The sequence below is a fragment of the Oryzias melastigma genome, linkage group LG18, assembly GCF_002922805.2.
Source record: "Oryzias melastigma strain HK-1 linkage group LG18, ASM292280v2, whole genome shotgun sequence".
Classification (NCBI taxonomy): domain Eukaryota; kingdom Metazoa; phylum Chordata; class Actinopteri; order Beloniformes; family Adrianichthyidae; genus Oryzias; species Oryzias melastigma.
This window is the reverse complement of record NC_050529.1, coordinates 17,394,957-17,419,984: the sequence shown is the minus strand read 5'-3', so window position 1 is coordinate 17,419,984 and position 25,028 is coordinate 17,394,957. Positions and strand designations below refer to the sequence as shown.

At 37.0% G+C, this 25,028-nt stretch overlaps 1 protein-coding gene and 2 non-coding genes across 3 annotated transcripts; 2 read left to right on the top strand and 1 right to left on the bottom strand.

The window, feature by feature from the left end:
• Nucleotides 1-1,172: 1,172 nt before the first annotated feature.
• On the bottom strand, nucleotides 1,173-23,518 carry lg18h20orf27 (linkage group 18 C20orf27 homolog). Its single transcript, XM_024288741.2, has 6 exons — nucleotides 23,332-23,518; nucleotides 20,582-20,666; nucleotides 14,075-14,214; nucleotides 7,176-7,314; nucleotides 5,856-5,981; nucleotides 1,173-2,375 (listed from the first exon to the last, which is right to left on the bottom strand). The coding sequence occupies exons 2-6, from the start codon at nucleotides 20,598-20,600 to the stop codon at nucleotides 2,275-2,277; spliced, it is 525 nt and encodes a 174-aa protein (XP_024144509.1). The 5' UTR covers nucleotides 20,601-20,666; nucleotides 23,332-23,518; the 3' UTR covers nucleotides 1,173-2,274.
• Nucleotides 4,545-4,615, top strand: trnag-gcc. Its single transcript has one exon. It is a non-coding gene; the product is annotated as a tRNA-Gly (tRNA).
• Nucleotides 23,519-23,892: 374 nt separating the features above from the next.
• On the top strand, nucleotides 23,893-23,965 carry trnak-cuu. Its single transcript has one exon. It is a non-coding gene; the product is annotated as a tRNA-Lys (tRNA).
• Nucleotides 23,966-25,028: the final 1,063 nt, after the last annotated feature.

The window sequence follows — 25,028 nt, the reverse complement described above, 5'->3', positions numbered from 1 at the left end:
TTTTAAGAATCTACGTGCGTAATTTTCTTTAGTTTTGCGTAAAATAATTCCAGACTGTAAATTTACTTTTACGCGCGAGTTGGAGCGGGTTTTGACGCGCGGGGGGGTTCCGTTCAGAGCCCGGACCGTCCCCGCAGAGCACCGATGACCGCTCCGCTCTGCTCACCGGACTTTATTCCGGTTCTGCGGGACGCACGGAGGACAAATGGAGTCATGAGAGGCAGTTTCTGCCTCAGATGTTGCGGTGGAGTTTGTTTCAAATGGTTGGCTGGCTGCAAAAGATTAAAAAAACAAAAAAGAGGAACAGTTCATTATAAACTTAGCTGTCCAACACCTGCAGGTGGGCCCCTTTTCTTAAGTTCTTGCTGCCTGAAAACAAAATGAAGAAGATCCAGTCTCATAAAAACGGCAGAAATAAATCATTTAAAGTTATTCCTACATTTTTTATTTGCAAATATTAGTACAATCAACAAATTTAAAGGAAAAACTGATGAAAAACTGAAAAACTTGTTTTTTGACTTCTACTAAAAATAAAGACAATAACAGCTTCATTTGGGCGGAGCATGCGCTGTGCAGACATAAAAAACGTCAAAGTAAACTGTTATAAGGTTAAAAACTCAACATAAAACGCACACAAAAGACAAACTAAACTGTATTATTGAGATCTTTTTTTATTTAACAGTTTTTGTTACACTTTTAAGCTAATCATAAACCTACTTATATTTTTTACACAATAAGCAAACAAATTCAGGCATTTAATACACAGAGCAAAAGTAATTTGATGTGATTAATACACAATCTGGGTAAATTTGCCAACTAATAAAAAACAACTACATTTTAAAGTACATTAAGTTGATATTTATGTAAAATATTTTTGGTTTAATGATATTTTTCTCTTTTAAATAAATACTTGACATATGTGTTTGAACATATTGGAGGATGAAATGGTTTAAATGACTTCATGGACTAAAGTTTCTGTAAAAACTTACATTGTTTTTAATATTTTGTGCAAAAAAAGAAAGTAAATAATTTATAGAAACTACAAAATAAGACATAAATAATTCTAAGTTTTATTTTTCCTATTTTCCCAAACTGGAATCCATAATTTAACCCAAATTCTCTTTTGTAGAGTAGACTGCCCCCTGCTGTTTCCACAATGAAATGACAAGACATTCAGATTCATGTGTTTTATTTCGTTGACATTTAAAAAATGAAGATCACACACAAACACACACAGGGAGCAGGTATCACACAGTAAACTCCTTCATCCATGAAACACCGACCTACCAGATTCTACAGCAGTTTAACTCTAAGACATTAGCTTGACCTATTTTGCAGAAAGCATCTGTGTTTCACCAACAGCTTTTGGTCTCACACGAAGAAGCAAAAAATAAAAATACAGGTTGATTTAAGGCTTAATCTTTTATCAGTGACAAATAATAAAACAATCAAGCATTTAAGCTGAAACACAACGGAAATCAATGATGTGAGGCGGATCACGAGGTAAACACGAGGCTACAAACAGGCAGGTAGGTGTGGATCTAATGGTGAAATATAAGTTTGTAAGTTTGGGAAGAGCGTGAGAGGCACTTGTTCAACATGAAAGGCTTTAAAAAAAAAAAAAAACAATTTCACAAAAAAAGCTGACGGTGTCTGAAAGAAAATTACATCATAATCAAAATATGAAACACTTTTTATTGATAAATGGGAGAACATGTTAGTCTTTACAAGGTTGAAAAGTGCACCTCGTTTGCTTAACAGAAGAATACAACTTTAAAACAAATGTCTGTTAAAATTAAAACCACAAAACCCGCAACATTGCTTCTTTTCTGATAAATTTCTAGAGTAATTTTCCATTTGCTGGTGGAAGAAATGTCTGTCAGAAACATAAAACAACATAAAACTAAAGCAGAGTTTATGTCTAAGTTGAGAAAATGTCACTAAAGATAATTGAATTATTGTTTCATTTTCTTCCATCCTTCAAAAAAAAAAATCAGACTTTTCTTGACTAATAAACTTTTCTTTAACAGAGATAACCAGCTTTTGAAAGATAAGAGGTTGTTCTGATTAATAGAGTGCTTCTGCCCTCTAGTGGCGGAACACGGAAAATGCAGATAAACAGGACTAATGGAGAGGAGCGCTTCGTACATGACTGCCATTGGTTGATTATTGATCAGATCCGATGCTTTCATTAATTTTTCTACATGAAAGCATGACCGGTACATGGATCCATGATAGAAAAGTGTGTGGTAATGAAGGAGAGAAGCTCGAGGCTCAGTCAAAGCCCTGCCAGTCGCTGTGCTCGGAGTCGTACTCCAGCTCCACACCGATGCAGCGCACTCCTTCCAGCAGCATCGGTGTGCCGTGCTGACGATCTGGAGGTGAAGACAGAAAAAAATGATTCAAAAAAGTGATTCACTACTTTACAGGAAGAGTCACAAAATACACAGATTCCTTCATTTAGCACCAGACACTTGTGATCAGATTCCCTTCAAACTACAACTGTCAGGACACTGTTTCCCACAATGCATCGTTTTGTAGTCATTAAGCCAGCTTGTAGTCAGCATAGTGCCAGATTTCCAGTTGCACTCGCCTCTTTCTTGCTATATTTTCATGATGATTCATATGTGATGTCTGGGTCATCTCAAATAAATATGTCAAATTGTTTTTTTCTGAGACTTTTGATAACACTGATTGATAAGATAGCATTTCAAGCCATATTAGCATAACTAGCATTGTTAACATAGCATCTTTAGTAATATGTTTTTCTGAGAGAGTGGATCATGCTGATTGTAATGGAAGCACTTGTAATAACATTAGCATAACTAGCATTGTTAACATAGGATCTTTAGTAAAATGTTTTTCTGAGACAGTGGGTCATGCTGATTGTAATGGAAGCACTTGTAATAACATTAGCATAACTAGCATAGTTAGCATTATTAGCATCCTGAGCAATAGGTGTGTTTGAGATGGCTTCCACCTGGGTGATCTCAAACACACCTTTTATGTTTTTCTAAGACAGTTCATGATGCAGACTAGCATGCTAGCAGATTTAGCCACATTGGCCTTACTAACATTGTTAGCATAGTTAGCATCTTTAGTAATGTGTTTATTGGACAGTAGATCATGCTAATCACAATGCTAGCACTTGTAGCACCATTACCATTACTAACACATTTATAATGTTAAGCAATGAGGTTTTTCTTAGACAGATGATGTTGCTGATTGGTATGGTAGCAGATTTAGCCACATTAGCATAGTTAGCATTGTTAGCATCTTTAGTAAAATATTGTTCTGAGAGAGTGGGTCATGCTAATTGTAATGGAAGCACTTGTAATAACATTAGCATAACTAGCATAGTTAGCATTATTAGCATCTTGAGCAATAGGTGTGTTTGAGATGGCTTCCACCTTGGTGATCTCAAACACACCTTTTATGTTTTTCTAAGACAGTTCATGATGCAGATTAGCATGCTAGCAGATTTAGCCACATTAGCATAGTTAGCATTGCTAGGATCTTCAGTAAAATGTTGTTCTGAGAGAGTGGGTCATGCTAATTGTAATGGAAACACTTGTAATAACATTAGCATAACTAGCATAGTTAGCATTATTAGCATCTTGAGCAATACGTGTGTTTGAGATGACTGGGTGATCTCAAACACACCTTTTATGTTTTTCTAAGACAGTTCATGATGCAGATTAGCATGCTAGCAGATTTAGCCACATTAGCATAACTAGCACTGTTAGTATAGTTAGCTTCTTTAGTTGAGTGGATCATGCTGAACGCAATACTAGCATTTGTACCAACATTAGCATTACTAACATAGTATCTTTCGCAATGAGTTTTTCTGAGACAGTTGATGAGGCCGATTGCAATGCTAGCACAATGTCGTTTTTGGCTTCAGCTTTGAATTAGAATTAATATTTCTTAACTTTATCCATCTGACTAAATTATTCTTATGTTTGTTTATTTTACTTTGGTAAAATTACTCTACAGCAGTTTCGTTCTCCCCAATTTACAATTTAAGATAATTTTCATTTTTTTGTGTATTTTTATACTGTGCAACAACACTTTATATTAATATTATACTATATTAAATTAAACAAAGTTAGTGTTTAACATTTTTAGACATTTTCCAATAGAACTTATGTGATTTAGACTTTACTACTATTTCGCCACTATTCTATACTTTTGAGCTAAACTTAATTTTGCAACTTTATTCAAGTTATTTGTCGTGGAGCTTCTCTTTTCATTGCAGGTTTTTGGATGAGAGGAGTAATGTGTTGTCTGCTGCTGTGAGCGAGTGAACAAAACTACAAAGATCACATGAAGAGGGTTTAAAACGCTGTCTAGACGGTTTATGCGCGGCGCTCTTGATATATTCCTACACAGGTCAAAGACAGAGAACAGCATCTGTGTTGCTGAAATGCATATTGAGCTGAACAGAGCTGGGGGGAAGGAGAGGAATTCCTCCCCTCCCCCACACATGTGACGCTGAGTGACTGCAGGGAGATTATGGACATGGAAACACCCCAAGAGTGTCTGCATTGGTGGTTCAGTGGTAGAATTCTCGCCTGCCACGCGGGAGGCCCGGGTTCGATTCCCGGCCAATGCAACTTGCCCTTTTTTTTTTTTTTTCACACCTACAAAACACTATTTTACTACCTCACCCACAATCATATCGCTAGTTAGATAAGTCTCTTTAAATACAGACACTTTATTGCCACTGATTACTGTGCCAAAAAACATCCATCTGGGTGGCTGTGGTGTAGGGGTTGACCAGTTACTGGCTAGACAATTATCAGGTACAATATTTGTTATTTTGAAGTATTTGGATTTGGCCTATTCTCAGTTTATTTTGAAATGTCCTGTTTTTTTCAAAATTTTCCATGTTACAAAATTGACCAGAATCCTTAAAAAATAAAAGGATAAAAAAATTAAACATTTTGCAATTCATGTGTATGCAATATAATAGACAAAGCAGATTTTTTCATAGTGGTATAAATTTACTCTGCAGTAAAATTGTTGTTTTTCCTCATTCAGGCTCTTATCTAACAGCAGATGTACAACTAGGTGTAGGAACAGCTTAATCCACTGATTTGTTTTTTTTCATCCGTCTCAATTACAAATATGCACAGATGTTCAGGTCATGAGACTAAAAATACTGACAGATTCCCCCTCAAACACACAAATGCATGAACACACAAAATAAACAGGCACACAAACACACAACCTTTACCTAATTCTCCATCTGCTCACACAAATACCAGAAATCTAACCTAAACATGATGTGAAAAACCAGAAAAATAAAAGACACAACAAGCTAGATTTGGATAATAAACTAACAATACTAGCATGAAACTATATTCTTTTGACTTTTTGTTAAAAGTTATTTTATAGAAAAAAATAAAGCAAAAAAAAAATATTTGTTTGGAATTTAAAAATGCAGTGACAGGTCATTGACCAGTAGGAGGCAGTAGTACAACAGTTCTGTGGAATTCAGCTTTGATTTCTCAGTAAGATCACATAAAGAGGGTCTATAGTACCAGGTGAAAATGTGTAATTGCTCATATCTGTTGTGTAACAACAACTAAATGGACACATTAAGTTGTAAAATTATTTAAAATATTTTAGCTAAGATTTTATGGTTAGTGCTCATCATCAAAGTCTAACTTTCTTTTTGAAAATTCCATTAAAAAGTCTTTTTGAATGAACTAACTAAAAACTTTTAAAGCTGCATCAAAATAAAGATTTATAACGTTTCTTTGTGTTGAGAACCTGGCAGGCCGAAACCTCTCCCTATCAGCACAGGACGACGAGATCTTTATCAGCGCATCCTGATAAAACAGCCTCACCCATGACTCTGGCGTGAACTTTGACCCTGACACAGACGTCATCATTGGTCTCGCTCAGCAGCAGCACCTCCTCACACAGGACTCCCTCCTGCAGGGCCATGTACTCGCACGCTACCCTCAGGCCTCCTAGAAACAACAGAAAACCCAAAGCAGAAGGACTGTTTGTTCCATTCATTCAAAAGCTGCAGGTCTGCACCTCTTCATCGGCTGTCATTCTATCAGAGTGACAACAATGTAAAATGTCAACGCAGGTGACTCATAAATAAACCGTTGATTAAAGCGGTGGGAAGGCCCGGTAGAAAGGCTGTGGGAAAGAGCTGAACATAAAGGTCAATAACCTCCTTCAGTTACAGGCATGTAGTGGGCATCCTCCCCTTACAGATCACAGGATCACCTTTAGCCCATTTCAGCACTTTTATTGGCTGAAGTTTGGAGAAGCGATTCAATGGAAGCAGCTGCTCCGGCCCTCACGTGTGTCCAATGTTTGATTTTTGAAGTTGCACTATGTGACCCGTCTGCTGCTGTAATCACAGCTTACATGAAGCTACAATTGCTGGTTAAGAGCACTACTACCGACTATTTCAGCTCCCTTACAGAGTTATTCTATTACTAACCCTTAGTGCTGCCACAAACGATTATTTTATAGGTCGACGAATCACCGATTATTTTTTCTGATTAGTCGACTAATTGGGTCATGCGCAAACTGGATGTAAAGCACACATCTTAACCATCTTTAGCAGTATACTAACTGAAAATTAGATATATAGCATTACCTGTGATAATGCTAGTGTGAATGCTTTAAACTGAATTTGGCTACTGAAGATGCTAGTGCTGATAGCTGAAGATGGTGAAATTGATAGCGGAAATTGCTAAAGCTAATAGCGGAAATCGCTGAAGCTGATAGCCAGCTACAATAATAGTTAAATGTGAAATTAGCCAAAAAAATGAAAAAAGCCTAAGTTAGCCAAAACAACAAGCATGCATCTGAAATATTACCTAAACTCAAAAACAGCCAAAAAAAAACTGAAAAAAAACACAATGGCTTGCATGCAGCTGAAATATTAGCTAAACTCCAAATTAGCCTAAAAAAATTGAAAATTTCCTAAATTAGCCAAAATAGCTAGCATGTAGCTAAAATATTAGCCAAACTCCAAATTAGCCTAAAAACCTTAATAAATGCCAAAACAGCCCAAAAAGCTGGCATAATGCCATTATAACTTTTAACTTTACTACACGCTGACTCCATATAAATAAAGTAACAAACAATCGACTATTAAATTAGTCGTCGATTAGTCGACTAATCGCGGCAGCCCTACTAACCCTCAGGAGCAGGCAGGATGTTGGTGATCCGCAGGTGAGGACTTGGCACCGGTGCTGGACACACATTTTTACCCAGACCTGGCACCTCTGGCAGGGTGAACACAATCTCGTAGCGATGCTGAGTCTTCAGGAAGCCAACCTGAGAGGGGTTGAAACAGGAAGTTTTTTTAAGAGTCTTCCAATCAAAAAGAAAACATCAAAGATGTGAGAACATTAAATGCTGTATGCAAATATGGAAATCCAGGATATCAGAACACAAATTATTGTTGACAGATTATGGGAGGAAAAAAGAAATACAGCTAAAAATGTGTCATCAAATACTGTAGGTGCAAATTCCAATAAATTTAGTTTAAAAAGCAAAATCAACAAAAAACAGAGATGCTCATAAATTCCTAATTTCGAGTCCAAGTCAATCAAACTACTTGAAAATCAATAGACAATTTATTTTCCAACAAAATGCATGAATGTGATTAATATTTAGCCAAAGAGATAATTATTGTAGCTTCTTTATGACCATCTCCCCATTGCACCAGTTAAGCAATTGAGTCAACTTACATAAACCAGCATCATTTCAATAAGCTTGATTGGGAAAAGTGCTGCCACAAACTATTATTTTAATCGTCGACCAATATCTGATTATTTTTTCCGATTAGTCAACTTATCAGGTTATGTGCAAACTGGATGTGAAGCACACATCTTAACCATCATTAGCTTTAAAGTTCCTAAAAGCTAGATATATAGCATTACCTGTGATAATGATAATGTGAATGCTGTAAGCTGAATTTGGCCACTGAAGATGCTGAAATTGATAGCTGAAATTGCTGAAGCTAATAGCTGAAAGCGCTAAAGCTAAAAACTGAAAACACTGAGGCTGATGGCCAGCTAAAATATTAAATAATGCCAAATTAGCCTAAAAAAAACTGAAAAAAGCCTAAATTAGCCAAAATAGCTAGCACGTAGCTGAAATTAAGTCAACTCCAAAATAGCCTCAAAAACCTTAATAAATGCCAAAATAGTCCATTAGAGGTAGCAGAATAGCAGTATAACTTTCAACTTCACTACACTCCGACTCCATGGTATATAAAGTAGCAGCTAATTGACTATTAAATTATTTGTCGACTATTTTAATGGTCGATTAGTCGTCGATTAGCTGACTAATCATGGCAGTCCTAATTGGGAAGATATAACACATGTTGTTTCTATCCATCTTCTTCTGCTCATCCAGTACCGGGTCGCGGGGCAGCAGTCTAAGCAAAGATGCCCAGACTTCCCTCTCCCCGGTCACTTCCTCCAATGTTCCCAGGCCGTCTGACAGACGTAGTCTTTCCAGTGTATCCTGGGTCTTCCCTAGGGTCCTGCCAAGTGGGACATGCCCGGAACACCTCTCCAGGGAGGCGTCCAAGTAGCATCTAGACCAAATGTTTGAGCCACCTCAAGTGGCTCCTCTCAATGTGGTGGAGAAGTGGCTCTACTCGGAGCTCTCTCCAGGTGACAGATCTTCTCACCCTATCTCTAAGGGAGCGCCCAGCCACCCTCCGGAGAAAACTCATTTCAGCCGCTTGTAGTTGGGATCTCGTTCTCTCAGTCATGACCCAGAGCTCATGACCATAGGTGAGTACTGGAATGAAGACTGACAGGTAAATTGAGAGCTTTGCTTTTCGGCTCAGCTCTGTCTTCACCACAACGGACCAGTATAGCACCTGTTAATCTCCCCTCACTTGTGAACAAGATACTTAAACTCCTCAACCTGAGCCAGGAGAACTCCACCCACCCTCTCAGGTGAATAAATATTCCTCTTTCTGGATTTTAAGTATGTGTCAGGGGGCATGTTTCCTTAAGCCTGCAGTAAAGAATAAGGAATTCCAAAAACAATATAGACCTTACAGTCCTGGACTGCTGGGGAACATAATAATAAATAAATAATAAAGAGCAGACAAAAACAGGACGACAGATGGTAAAAACAGCAGAAACGAGTGGTTCGTAGGTTATAGCGTGACTGGTGACGGTTTTCTACTTGGCAAATAGAAAAACTCATAAAAGAGGAATATTTCCACTAAGGAGTGAGGAAATCCTCATGCAGGAGACAGGATCAAAAGAGTGGATAAGGAGGCGGCAGATAACGTGTAAAGCCCCTCCGGGTAGAGAGGCACAAGACAGCTCTAACCCCGCGTGACCCCTGTTTACATCAATAGGCGAAGCGGAGGCTCTGCTGAAAAGCCTGACAGTCAGCATTGAAAGGGAGCCCTCCAGAGAAAACCAATAATCACTCTGCCAAAGTAATCTCAAGGAGTCAAAAACGTCTCAGCAAAGAAGCTATAATCTGCATTTATTTTCTTTTGAAAAACACATCATGACATCGAGCACTTTAAGAAATGCTGGGTCCATAGCTGTGGTAAACACATGATCCGAGCTAAACAAAAAATGGCTGACGTATAGCTTTATAATGATGGTGGGCTCGTGGGAGCCAAGGCTATTCCTTTAGTAATTCAGCGTTATGACTCATACTGCACTGTGGAGCTCCGTTGTTTTCACTGCACTTTATATGCCACCACTATTATTCGGTTTGGTTCTTTATCGCACACAAGTGAAAGCAAATGCTCTTCAAACTGCTCACCTACAGCTCTAAACATTACCACGAGTGAGTCAAAACAAACAAATGACACAAGAACCTGATGCCAGCATGAAAAAAAATGACATCATCACTTCCCAACTCCCTGTATGGTTTACTCTAAATATACATGTGTGACAACACATGTACACTTTTACTTTTACAAATAAGAACTTCTTTAGTTTCTTCTGATTTTTATTAACTGGTTTGTTGAAGAAATATTATACATGTTTTGCTTTATTCAAAATGAAAGAAATAAAAAGAATTGCAGACTATGTCCGAATTCTCACCCTAATCCCTAACTATTAAAAAAACTATAGAGTGTAGGAATAATTGGATTTTAAAAGCAAGTCAGACACGATGCTCACCACTTTTCTTTCGTTTTTCTAAACACCGAATATCATGTCACTGATTTCACGAATCAATACGAACATTTCATAACGGGAATTTTGTAGCTCCACTGTGTTCTGATGATGAAAATGTGGATGGTTTATTAAAAAAAGTACATATAAACACGTTTTTTTCACAAAAAATGTCCATTGTGGTCTATATTTGCTAATGTAGTGAGCATCGATGCACGCTAATTTTTCGCAAAGACTTCTGGGAATTTTCTAGTGCACTTGATTTTGGAATTGTAGATTCTGACAGAACTAGAAAACTTTATTAAATGACAATAAGTAGGAATGTTGAAAGTATTCTAAACTAATTGTCTTTTTTGTCCTTCTAGACTGGAGATTTCTGGAATATAAAGAGGTTTCTTCTCAGGCTAAGGCAGTTTTTACCCAATCAACCTGAAACAGACAGATTAGGAGATATAATTAACAGGGAGAAGACTTATGATGCCTTGATACATAAAAAAAGTATTTATTTAGATCAAAATGGCAAATAAACTTGCTGTTTTATGTCAATATTTCCCAAAATAACAAAACTTTTCCTTCTTTATTCATTCATAATTCAGTTAAATCTGTGCTTTCTGCTCAGTAGCCACTGGTAAAAAACCCACAAAGACCCCCACAAATCATAACTTTTAGAAAAGTTTGGCTTCTTCGCCAAACCACGCACATATAAAAATAGAATGATCTCTTCTTGTTTTGGTCAGACGACACATGACCGTCTATAACGTCCTGCAAATATTTGCAATTCAAATCATGTTCCCAGCGGTTGCATGAATACCATTTTTCAGCCCACATACTCCCACTGCATCTTTGCTCCATTTGAAGATGAGCAAACCAAGCCTGCTGTTTCCATAGCAACAACCCCCGCCCCCTTCAACCACCACCACAGCTACTGACATAATCTATGTGGAGACACCAGAACTGGCTGCCCTGACTGCATGTCGACGCTCAAAGATGACACCACAAATGCATACTCTCAATAATCATAAAAAGAAACAGTTTAATTCGTCGAATCAATTAGGATAAGAAAAAAAGGGGAAAAGATCTGCAGAGAGATAATTGAAGAACAAAAACATTATTAGTACAAGTTATTTTAGGCCATAATTTACCTGCAGGCTTTGCTAAAGCCTCAATGAAAGAAGCTTTTGAGAGGTTCTTTTGTTTTCAGTGCCAGCCACTTTAAAAAGATCAAATTCACAGCCTGTTAAGTCAAGAGGTTTATGTGTGTACCTTTCAGAAAACACTTAGCCGTGTGCCTTTGAACTGACTGTGCAACAGCTGCTTCTCTGGGGTTTGTTTCCCCGTGACAAACAGTGGGAAACCAAGCTGGAAGCACTGTGAGGCACAATGGAGGCTCCAACGAGTCCAAAGAAGTTTATTTTTTAACATCTACAAGCGTCATTGTGCAAGCAGCAACAAAAACTCACATGGAGAAAATCTGACCAGCCAAAAGAAAATATGAAAACTTTATATTCACACAATATACTTCTCCAAACAAAAAGACTATATTTCTATAATTTAGATAATGTTGTAAATATTTGTCTATAAGGACGGAGGTGTTGGTGCCTTACCTAGTTTGAACCTCAAGAAGTGGAAGACAACTCGCATGAAATGGTGCTAAAAAAAACCCATTAATGCTTCAAATGTTTACTGTTTTTATTTAATAATAATAATAATAATCTCCATTACATAATTTTTCCTAGAAATTTGATTTGGCTTAGATGCTTTTGGGAGATTGTATATTCTTGGGGGGTTTTAGAACTGAGTGTAGAGGAAAAAGTCTAACATTGCTGTTCTAAGCATTGAGACAACAGATTAGAAGAGCTAATCCCACTGCATCTCGTCCTAAATGAAGACCCATTCATCAAACCAATGAAAACGGATTAAAGAGATTAAAACTACAAACTAATGTCATATCCATCTCTAGAAAATCTACATCGTCATACATCCAGAACCATACATAGAGTACATTAGACATTGTGTTGATATGAAGCTTTGGTGAAGAAAACAATAAAAACACTGTAGAAAATGTGAAGAACAAAGAGGATTAATGAGAAAAACAGGTAGGATCTACAATATCTGTAAAAATAAAGCTTTTTTCCAAGGAATCTTTACAGAAGTGTTTAGATTGCATCGAGCATGTGAATGCAAGGAAGAAGCATAAACCCTCAGCGTTGCCATCTTTTAACACCAGAGATGTCACACCCACATGCTCTTTGATGTACTGTAACTCTTAGACCAATCGACGTGAATCACCTGATTCTGACAGAGAAAAGCGGCTTTGCACTGAGCTCTCTCTTTACATTGATGGGGTAAACATTTCAGTGTTGAACATCAATGCATTGCTGCTTTTCTACACGTCAGAATCCGCTGGAGTTATGTAAACTGTAGTCAGAATGTCGACACTGGAGCTCCGGTGTTAAAGAGTTACCAGTTTTTACCAATCAAGGTCAAACAGGTGGGAACAAATCACAGAGTTATGGTGTTCAGTCATTACATGTTATTGTACTTCAGTAGAACTTGCTTAACAAAAGGTTGAAAATAACATTAGAACAACTCACAAACTACTGTTTGGATCAGAACGTTTATGGATGCACCTGAGATCATTATGACTTTTAATGGCTAGGGTTGGGTATCGCCAAGTATTTCCAGAATTGATTAAATTCAAGAGCCTGAATCGATTTGAGTTCACACAGTTTACACATTTAGACACATTTGTTTAGAAATACATTAATAATCTATTGAAGAGTTTCCTATTAATCTGAAACAGTTCACACACTGTAAAATGTATTAGTGAAATCATAATGAGATTGTTAACAGCATACAGTGTTAAATGGATTCTCAAACGATTGTTCTGCCTCTCCTGGAGGGCGTTTCAGTTTGGCCACTAGGTGGTGATCGCGCTTCTTATTCCAGAAGAAGAAGAAAATATGAGCAGAAAACTGAGTTTTAGACCAAAAATAGTTACTTTAAAAATGTTTCCTTAAATGAGTTTGGAAAATGCATGCCTGTGAGTTTATAAAGATGTTCATTAAGTCAGCAATGAATGTTTGTGTCAACCGTGTGTTAGCATTAGCCGTCCTATGGGAAATCCCATTATGAGTTAGCATCAAGCTAGCTGACTTTAGCTTAATGTGCTAGATCGATCTATATTTTTTTGGATCGATTATTGATCTATTAAGCTTAGATCGATTTAATCAATTGGTTTATTGATCACGTCTATTTTTTTAGGATCTATTTTAGTTTCAGATTTTTGGTGAATCAGTTTTTGTTTTCAGTCCACTCTTTGAATTAAGTTTCATGAATTACCTCTAAAATTTTAAGGTGGTGTCCAAATTCACTCATTACTCCTAACCCATCCATTGAACTGGATTTCAATACAACTTTAAAGAATGTTTGAAATGACAAATCATTCAACTGCAATGCATTGTGGTCTACATTTACCTATCTAGTGAGAATCAATGCACACGGGTGTTTCACAGAATTTCCAGGGTACTGAGTTTTGGAATTGTACACAAAATGACAAACACCCTAAATAATACACCAACCGAGGAGTCATGGGGGAATTCCGACAGAGTCTAACTGTACAAAAGTAAAGGAGACATCCCATTGCTTTTTCTTCTTCTATGGTTCTTCATTCTTTTGCTGTACATAAATCTGAAGCATCCAGTAGTTCACTTTCCAGCTACTTTCTAATGTTGGTGCCAATGGAGTTTGAGTTTAAGTCAAATCATATTTCATTATTACATATTTTTTAACGATGATAATTATCTTTAGCTGTTAGGCTGCATACAAGAACTTTGTGATCCCCAAGTGGAATCGGAGAATTACCCTCAATCGGTTTTGGCTAAATTAAAACAACATCGAGTGTGTGAGAAACGTCGAGATGAACACACCTTCACCATGAAGTTGCCATCATCCTCCTGAGTCACCATGACCACCGAGTCATGCAGCTTCTCGTCAAAATGAACATGAGAGGGGACTCCGGTGGAAGGAGGTTCCTCAGAGAAGTGGACACCTCCTGCCTTTGAACACACTGCAAAAGAGCACATGAACACCAACAAAGATCGATCACACTTCCATCTGAAGTGATGCACATGAGAAGTTGTACATTGATGACCCCAAAGGTAAGTCCAAACCCATAAAGAACTATTTTCAGCAACAGGACCATCAGTCATTATCGTTTTACAGACAGCTTTATTTAAGGCTTGGTGGGACCTTTGGGTCAAGAAAAGGGTTAAGAGCTCGATGTGCTTCTACTGCTGTCAGATGACACTGAGAATTTGACATTCATTGTTCCAGCCCAGGCATTTACCCGCTGAGAGAGAATGGAAACTTGTTCTGCAAATAAACAGCCTCTCCCCAGAGAGACTGATTCAAAGACAACAAACAATTGGTCCTTTAAAAGCATTGAGCCAAATACTCTGATCATCGATCCCAATCACTTTGAACCAAGGAGTTCATCTACAAAAAAGACCCACTCAATAAAAACTATATTGTTAGTAAAATATCTTTAAAAAGGTGCTGAAATGTAAACTTAAACAAATTAAGCTCTTAATAAAAACTTCCAATCTTCCTCTTCTTCTTGTTCAAAAGTTACTCAAACTGACGGCTAAATACTCAATGATGACAGACTTAAAATCCCTAATAATTAGCATAGAAAAATACTTTTTTGCACTGTAACACTGCCAAAATATCCTGTGATAATAACCATTCTTGTTTTGGTACCTTACTCTTAACATCTTCTTTCTAATTCTTTTTGTTTTTTTCTTCTTTATCGCAAGTTATTCAAGTTATAAACTGACCAATCAGATGACTCAGTAAGAACATGTGGTGCCCGCTGACCCCACCTCCACTGTTTGATTGACAGCTTCTCCCAAGCCCGCTTTCAGTGGAAGGGGTGTGGTCTTCCAACAAGCTCACTCATGATTCTCGACTGTAGTTCCCCTATAAACATGACTCAGGCCGACTTGGACCAATCACTGTCGACAGGTTTCAAAATGGCGGCGCACATATCCAGAAGCAATGGTGAGGGATTTGGCTGGAGGTAAAGTATTTTCTTTTGGGGACATGACACCTCACTTTGTCCTGTGATAGTATATATCTATGGTTGGAGCTCGACGACATCAGTAAGCTGTGATTGGTCTGACTGTCTGAGTCTCACCAATCAGGAGTGAGTTTGTAGGAAGTCTACACCCCTACCACTTGTAGGGAGCCTTGGGAGAATCTGTCAATCAAATGTTTGGAACATTAGACCACATACTTTAATTGAGGCCTCTGATTGGTCAGTTTATGGACTTGAATAACTTACATTAACAAAAAAATTGTTACTCTGACAAATATAATAACTGAGGAATAGCCGTTTATTTCTCAGTAGAATGGTTCTTAGAACCAGCAGGTACTTCCTGTTTGGAACGCAAGGGGGAGGGGTCTCTCAGTTCAGTCCTCATATACAGTCGAGGCTCACTAGTCATTTGTTGGAAGTATGTAAAACAGTAAAAATTCTCCAAAAATTGTAACAAACATTCCAATCGTTTGCACCTCGCAACTAAATGCAGCTTTAAAAACATCATGATACAATAAACATGAACCCAGCTGTGCTAGCTTGTAATGTCCCACCACTGTAAATAATGCAGACAATATAGAAATGAAAACAGTGTGTGACATAAGAAGTGTTTGTGTGGAGGAAGGAGTATTAAAACCCTAACTCAGCCCTTTTTCATGACAGGACAGGAAAGCATGTTATGGCTACAGAATATGAGAAGCTGTAAAACAGCAAAGTACTGAGAGAAAACTAATTCTGTGTTTACAGAGAGATCTCAGAACACAATGAAGTGTGTACTGGAGCTGACTATGATAGTTTTGCTTAGAGAGGAACCGGATGCAATTCAATACCTTATACATTATCAACTATAAGTCCTCCAAACAGGTCATAAATGATGATGACTTGAGCTTTTATCAGATTGTGGTCCAACTTTTAACTTTCCATCTTTTTAAACTTGCATTACAGATGGATGAATCTAAACTGAACCCATGAACTCTGTGCACCTTCTGCCTCTGATTACAACAAATAAGCATTTTCGTGGAGCTTATTTAATATTACAAGAGATACTTCTTTCTAGTATTAGTAATTTGTTTTCCTCTTGAATAAAACCTGCATATAGCTTTGAAACAAAGTGTTTTACTTGGTGTTATTCAAGAATTGGACACAAATATTTCTACTTTTGCTGTGATTTTGGCCACAAATATCAGTTACCGACCACCAATATTAATTAAAATTGGCCACAAAAAAGTATATCAGTTGATGGTTAATCCGACTGATATACAGACATAGAAGATTTTAACTGAGAGCCTTTGTGCAATCCCAGGACAGAACTCTGCTGTCAGAACTGCTACGTATGATGTCTAAAAGACAAATAAAACAAACAAGAAAGAAAACAAACAAAATCATCGACACACGCAGTGACCTGTGAAACTGTATTATGTAAACCTGTGACGTTCCTGTCCCACATGAGACCTGTTCCATTAAACTTATATTCAGACTCATATCAGATTAGAAACCCTTGCTCTCTGCAATGTGGGTCACAATAATGAGTTTGCCAGTTACATCATGTTCCATATGTGCAGAATCTGGCCAGAAGTAGAACGTGAAAATGAGAAGTGCAGAAAAACGCTAGTATTATTGACAATATCCCTTACAGGAAGCTTTGGGTCAAGATTATCAAAAAGCCAAATCTATTTTAATCGCAATTCTTAAAGCTTCAGACAGAGCAATATCCTTAGCTTCTCCCAAATCCAGATGAACGTACGACGGGAGTCAGTTCAGGTCAATATTTTTAAATTAGTTTTCTTATCTGACGCTTTCATTTATTAAAATTCAACCAATATCTCAGAAGTATTAAAGGGTAAATCCTGAGCTTGGGCGTCCCCCATTTATATGAAATGATGTATAAAATATGAAGCATAACTCTTACTAGAATTATTTAGGAACATTTGTATGATGTGTAAGAATTTTTAAAAAGTAGACAAAAAAAAGACAATTTGGGGGTTCTTGATTTAAATTTTAGTCATTAAAAACAAGCATACAACTCACAAGAAATGCGAAACATTTCCTCTGAAAACAAGAAAAGAAACACTATAAAAGCTGGTGCATTAAAACAAAAACACACTTCCGAAGTCGTGGGCTTTCATATTATCATGAATTAACTCCTACTCAGAACACATCAATGCACATATTGCTACATACGGCTGTGGTTTACTTGTATAATAAGCTAGAGAAACAGATGAGGCACCAACATTTGCATTTACTGAAGAAAATGGCTCCATTAGAAGACCTGAATCCTTAATCCATCATGTAGTTCACATAATAACCCCTTCCCACTGTGTGGTGCTGTTACTGTCACGACTCTGTCAGCATGGAGAGATGAGATGATCCTTCAAAGCTTTTGAGTGTCTTTATGTCTTTAACAATAAAATACATTTAGGAAATTATCAGTGTAAGAAAATTATCTATATTTGTGTTGAATTTATGTTAATATGAAGGAAAATGTCAAACTTTGAAAGATACAAAACACAGAATTAAACAACCAAATTCAACCACTCTGAACTGTACGAGTACTTTAAACTGACCAAAAATCGACCGATTATAAGGCGTTTGTATGCAGCGCAGCACCTCCCACATATGCACTTACAACTAAAACTGCCGAAGTTCAATGAGGTGAGACTTGTCCACCTTAAGAAAAACACAAAAAAAGCAGTAAAACAGGCTTGCTTCTTTCCTAGAAAGCCCCTTTCTTCCACTTATCCCCCACCTATTTAAAAGACTTGAGGGTTTTCCTGTTGCAACTTCTGTTGACAAATGCAGACTTGCCTGGTATGAGCTTCAGGGAACAAAAAGCATTAGATCTCAGCCTCCAGAGCGGTTCGCTTCAATTTTATTTTCAACATACAATTGACTCAAACTGCTCATCATCTACAGCCCAAGCTTGAAATGCGTTTTTGTATTCTGTAGCTGAGAGCAACAATAAACTAAGCAGGTCATGGTAGAAACATTAGCTATAAACGATGCAATTATTTTTTTCAATACCACAAGTTATTGTTCCATGACATTTTAGAATAAAAACAGAAGCTCTTTCTTGTATAACTGTAATTTAGTTTGTTCAATGTTTACTATGATGAAAAAAATGACACAGTTTATACTGTAAACAGATTAGCAAAAAAAAATCTTCCTGAAAATTTCATTTACTCACCAATTCTGAGGCAAATAATTTTAAAACCTTGTGTTGTTCCTTCAACTCAACCCATAGTTTTATAGTTTATAGTTTACACTGTTTTCCTTTATCCAGGAGTACTTTCTCAATTCAATGTTGTGACAAAAAGCCAGACAACCGGGAACAGGTCCAGATTTTGAAATTAAAACTTCCTTTGTACTTTCAAAATAAAACTTTATAAAATGCTATCTTATATTTAAGGTGTCCACGCGCCGCAGACAACACTAGTTTCAATTTCACCATAGACAACAGTACAAAAAGATATAATTTATGTCACAAAACATGCATTTTGACAAAGTGTCTGTAAGGAACTAGAGGACACGAGGCTAGATGAGCGGAGAGAGCGGGACAAGCTTCTCGACATGGGGGTGGCAGGACAAAGCCCTCTTCTGGGAGCCAGGGGGAGGGGTGGCGGAACCAGAGATGCAATGGAGACAATGCAAACAGATGTCTTGTTTCCACTGGACTTTTGAGCGTTTCCATTCCAAAATGGACCCATTAATCAGGACCGACTGGTATCATTTCTGGTACTCCGATGGTCATAGGTCCATAGAAAAATCGAATAGACCCTTTAAGGCGGAGCTTCTGTCGTCACACGACGTAAGTAATCCATTGATTGGTGGAAAGGTATTACAACAACAGCAAGCATCTGACCAGTACTTTTAACAACTCAAGATCCAAACTGAGTTTTGTCCTCTTTTCGGCTGTATTCTTCTTTGCCCTCCGCAATATTCTTGTAAAGAATAATAAATTCTCTAGTCTATAATCGTGGGCGGAGACACGGCAAATCTCACCCAACCTCCACGCAAAAGAATGTCCGTTACCGATCCATTCTCATCAAAAACACTTCAGATCGTGCTGTGTAAATCATTCATTGAAGGACATTGGAGTATTGCTCAACATAGTCGCTGTAGTCGCACCGTTTTGACGCGGCACCACTTCATCGGTCTGCATGCGCTTTGACGGTCCACTGCTCAATGGAAACGTTCACTTCAATTGCCCGGACCATTGTAAATCGGCCAAGAGGGGACTGGTCTGGTCCGGACCACTCAGTGGAAACAAGGCATAACTGATGGTTATGAGACGGACTCCCCATGCAAAGCAACAAAGATGCACCACAGATGAACCAGTTTAAATTCAGGGTTAAACAACACATAAGGGTAAGTAAGAGGGAGGTAGGTGAGACGCAGGGCCCTCAAATCTTGCGTAACTATCCAGTAAATGCTGTAAATGTAATAAGTGAGGGTTTTTTTTTTTTGCCCCACACAGGTTTCCCCTTTTTTTGCATGAAGATGTGCCTTGAACAACATCCAAAAGTTTTGACCAACTTGACCAGATCCACCCCATTTGAGTTCCTTTGACTAAACGTATGTCTCAAAGCATTTGTCCTGCACTATTTTTGAACTACTTCCACCAAAACCACAAAAACAGAACTTTCACATTAGCAAAAACACAATCTGGTGCAAGATTATGACTTCAAGACTATCAATATTACTCACAAAATGTCAAGTGATGAAGAAGAAAGCAACAATTATCCAGGCGTATTAAAAGTACGCCATTAAAAACTGATTATAACGCTGTGGGTGGTTTATTTTGATGAGATTTTTCCGACACAAAACTGTTGTGCACAAAGTGGACATGATAAGCACAGGGTCATTTAAGTCCAAAAAACTCAAACATATTGGAACCATTTAAGGAAAAAGGGGCCTTAAAGGAAAAAAAAAAAAAAAGAAAGAAAGACAGGCTAAAATTAATCCACTTAAGCTGCAACAACAAGACAGATAGCTTTGGCTCTGTGAGATTGCTGGACCAGACCCACTCATCAAAGACCCTAAATTAAATTTGACTGAAGCCCAACAGGAAATATGTCGTTTAAATCAAATTTAAAAAAACTCAAAGTGATTGACCACAAGCAGAAAATACAAGTTACTAGCAGCGTTTGATTTGTTATTATCGTCATTCTGCATTTTATGTTACTGTATTTTACAAATTTTGTCAAAAAATTGCAAAAAAATCATTAAATATTAACAAATTTTGACAACTTATTTGGGTAATGGTGCAAAAAATAAGTAATAATCAAATATTGATTATATTTGTCAATTAACAGGTAAAGTATCACAAAAGAAAACTCACTCTTCTTAGCAGTTGCCATGTCACAGGGATCTTGAGGCCTACTGTCACACTCCGGTCATCTCAGCAGTCGGACCACAGAACGACCCTGCGAAAGGAGAAAATAAGGGAGGGACGCTCAGCAATGTGTAAAGCTCAGAGGACTGAAAGGAGAAGCGAACGCCAGAGATTAGATTAACAGAACTGGAAATCAGAAAGAAAGACAGGCAAAAGTTACATGAAAAACAAGGCAGGGAGCGGTTTCACACAACAAACGTGTTTACCCTACACACTTTTATATCTTTAACCCCTTCAAACTTGACTGTACTTTAGCTGGAAGTACAACCGGCAATAAATATGTGAAGCCAAGTGTACCGCAGACTCCCAGAGGAGACTTCAATTAAAGGAAAACAACAAAACATTGTAAGAAGATTAGCTCGGGGCAGAAGCTGCTGGTTCATTAAGCACAAAGAAGGTCCTCCAAATCCTTTGTTTGGTTTTTTAATTGTGTAAAACTGAGATTAATTGAAAAACAACACAAAAACCCACATTAAAGAAAACATAAAGACGTACGTGAATCTAGTCGTCTACAAGGGGATTAATTTTTTTCAAACTGTATTTTTTTTATCTGCTCCTGATTCAAAACTATTTGAATACAGAAATACTCAGAAAAGCAATTTTGAGATTAATTTTCTTTATTATCAGAAAAATCCAAGTTAAAAACTACATTTTTATGAGTGGATCTTTTAGGAAACTAATTTGAAATTTTAAAAAACACTTTATGCTTCACAAACTCAATGAAAAATGCAATAAAATTACTTTTGAAAGAATTGATTTACGTATTCAAGAAATCAAACACAAATTGGCATTGAATTTTTTTTATATAATTTTAATAATTAATTGTTGTTACATAACAGTAACTTATACATGTTCAGGGGTTATTTCACATAATATTAAAGACTAGTTGAGTTTATGCCCACTATCACATTATAACTTAACCTCCTACTGGTTTTCCACACAGCTAAAGCAGAGCCAGTAATGCTATTAGGCCTAAAATAAGCCAAATGGTGCTTTGTTGAAAGTGTTAGCCAAGTTCAAACGCCAGCGCCGGACTAATCTTTAAGACTGTGCTCTAACTGAAAGTGTTGTTTTATTTCTCACTGTCGAGTCCAAGAATTTCTGGAGAGGTTTTTAAAAAAGTTTGGCATCTCTGATCAAAAGTGTAACTAAATGAAGAAGTAAAGATGCAGAGAGTCCCTGCTGGTTGAGGACCATGGGGGTTTCTGAGGTGTGACACATTTTTAATTGATCTCACGTTAAAAGAAAATCTTATTTCAAAAAGAACAATTGCAGAAGATGACACTTGCAATGCCATAACCACTGTCAAAATATGCAATTTTAGGTGCCTAAATACCCACCCTAATCATCTTTTGATCCATTTTAAAAATGTTCCCAGTTGTCCTTTAATTTTGCCATTTTTAGTCAAAATCCCAAAAAATTGTTGTTTTCTAGGACATAGTTTCTGAAGAGGGGCAGGAGTTCATCAGAAATTAAAATCTGAGTTTTTGGCAGGAAATACTGCCCACTTGTCCCATCATTCATCTATTAGAGCCTCTCCCTCTAACTTACAGCCCCTCACAATCCCAACCTAACACTACCAGTGCAACAAAAATGGCGAGCTATCAAGCCGTACAGTTTTGATCCAGATGCAAGAAACAAATGCGTACATTTAATCTATTTTTCTGTAAGTGGATGCATCAAAATTGGAGCGGGTTGTAGCTTTTATGTCACAACTACAAGCTTTTTCAAACCCTATTTGTTTCATGATTCATGATTTGAATCAAGAAATACTCAGAAATGGAATTTTAAGCTTAATTTTCTTTATACATGTCCTCCATCATTGGAAAAAAGCATCAATCACGTTTAAAAAAAACACAATTTTAACTCATTGGCATTAATACATTTTTCACTACAAAATAACTGGTTAATGCAGCACTGCAGAGAGAAAACTTTTAAGATGTACTAAAGCTTACTACATGCGAAATACATTTATGAATGAAAAAAGTCTACTAATTAAATTTACTGTTTTTTAAATATATTTGTTTCAAATTGAACCACAGCACTGTTTTGTTTTGAAAGGATGTCACAGATCCTCCTTTAAATATTCCACTTTGCTCAGCATTTTCTGACTTACTCTGAACTAATAGTCATCCAGACTAAAATAAAGCAACATAACCTTGCCACAACAATCTATTTATTTACATATATCAATATGAAACAATTTAAAGATACATAGGTAACTTTATTTTTGAATTACAATATTTAAATCAATTCCGGAGCACAGAAAACAATGCAAAAACACATGAAAAATTGTGCTAAAAAGTAAAATAAATATAGTGTTATGACTTATCGATACTGCATGTATAGTTATTGTTAGTTAATCCGTTTTTTAAAAAAATGAATTATGAGTTGAAATCTTGGGAGGCAAGTGTATAAAACAGACTATAATCCATTTACTTGAGTTATTGTCAATAACAACACAACACACTGCCAAAACAAAGGCTTTCATCAGAGCAATGTGCAATTACAAATAATCATCACTTCTGCTAAGAGGTTACACAATCAACCAAAGTTATAACCTCAGAGAAATATGTCTAAAATGCTTTCCTAGAACTTGTAAACACAGTGACCCCCTCTTTTAGAGTCAATAGTTCCGCCAAAAGTTGTCGAGGTGAACTATCCAATTCCGTACTGTGCTAGTGAGCCTTGCTTACCTTTACTTTCCGCCTTTCTTTGTTTATTCGCTCGGGTAAATAATCAATAACACGCGTAGACGCTCGAGCGAGTGGAGTATTGTTCGAGAAGTCGCGGGGCAGTCTGTAAGGAGTCCGCTCAAAATCTCCGCTCACTGTGAGACTCCCACTTTCTGTGAGATAATTTCCGCATTGGGTCACGTGGTGTAGCCGCTCCGCCTCGCGGCTTTTCTAGAAGATAGGTTTGACTGATGCTTAACTTAGCAATAAATAAATGCGTTTCCGTAGAATATACACGTGCTTTGTTTAATTTATGTTGGTTGGATATGTGTATGCGAGTCAAGATATTTTTTTCTTACTGCTATTGTTGTACCACAGCGCCATCTGTCGTTGAATTATGATTTATACCCAAACTATATGTTCATGTTTTATTTTCTTAATACTCTTACGTTATTTTCAAATGTATATTTGCATTATTATTTTTACAAATAGGCACAAAAACACTGCTTTTGCAGACAATTTTGTAAACAAGTATGAGGACCTGGTTCGTTGGTAAAGATGTCCTATTTCGATATATTTTCAGCCCGGCTAGCTCAGTCGGTAGAGCATGAGACTCTTAATCTCAGGGTCGTGGGTTCGAGCCCCACGTTGGGCGATGGTGTTTTTTTCTTTCTCCGAAATGTTTCTTGGTAAATACATATCACCTCTTTTAATACTATTTTTAATTGCTCAATAATATTTGTCTAGTTAGGTTTTACACCAAGCTTTGGGACTATATAGTATGAATTTCCTCAGGATTGTGGCTACATATTGCATCTTTTATGTGTGTTTCTCACAGTTGTAACAATATTTTAGCTTGATTTTAACCTCTATACCTCTGTAACCTCTACATATAATTTTAATTGATCCCGAATCAGGGTAATTGATTGTGAAGTTGGGCTAATCAAGATCATTGGATTACTTTACTAATTATATTTACTATCTAGTTATCAAAATGAAATATTTTTTCATGACAAGGAGGTAGTAGATGTACGGAAGAGGATTAGGGCCACAGAGAAAAAACAAAAAGCCATGAAAAATTCTGACTTTAAAACATTTAAGATATAATGTGTGACGTGACAATAAGCCTGCGCGCTTAATATTGTTGTAAATCTAAGTAAAGATTGGTGGCTGTTGTTAGAAAATAGCACCACAATCTTTTGGATAACAAGTCTAGTAGAATTTTCAGAAGCATGTAAGACATCTTAAAATTTCAAGAAATTAGACGATTGGTAGATGAACGTTAATGGCTGCATGCAAACAAAACTGCATAATTTCTACACACTTTCTGTCCACAACTTGAAACTCTGAGACTGTTTGTCACTCACAGATGTTTACCCTTATATTTCAACAGCATCCGTACTTTACTAAAAGACGTTTTACATCTGATATAGCATTTACAAAATGCTAGCATAGTCTTTAGCGCTTTTATTTAGGAATCCCAATTAAATAAATATACTTTTTACTCACCTTTTGTTCCTTTATGAACACAGTGGCTTCCTTTGGTAAGCTTAAGCATGGAAAAAGAAACTTGAAGAGGGCATTTTTGTTAGTTTTTCTCCAGCATACATGAAACCAAGCAGCTAAAACTTACTGAAGAAAGTAGCTCTCGGGCCTCCGTAGTTTATTATTCTGAAATTAAAGTCAGAATTCTGAGATTAAAATCAGAAATCTGAGAT

What these genes read in the sequence shown, in the direction of transcription:
- lg18h20orf27 (XM_024288741.2), bottom strand. An exon ending in ATGGCAACTTCATGGTGAAG is followed by an intron (nt 7,315 to 14,074) that starts GTGTGTTCATCT and finishes AACCCCTCTCAG; the next exon opens with GTTGGCTTCCTGAAGACTCA. An exon ending in CATCCTGCCTGCTCCTGAGG is followed by an intron (nt 5,982 to 7,175) that starts GTTAGTAGGGCT and finishes TGTTGTTTCTAG; the next exon opens with GAGGCCTGAGGGTAGCGTGC.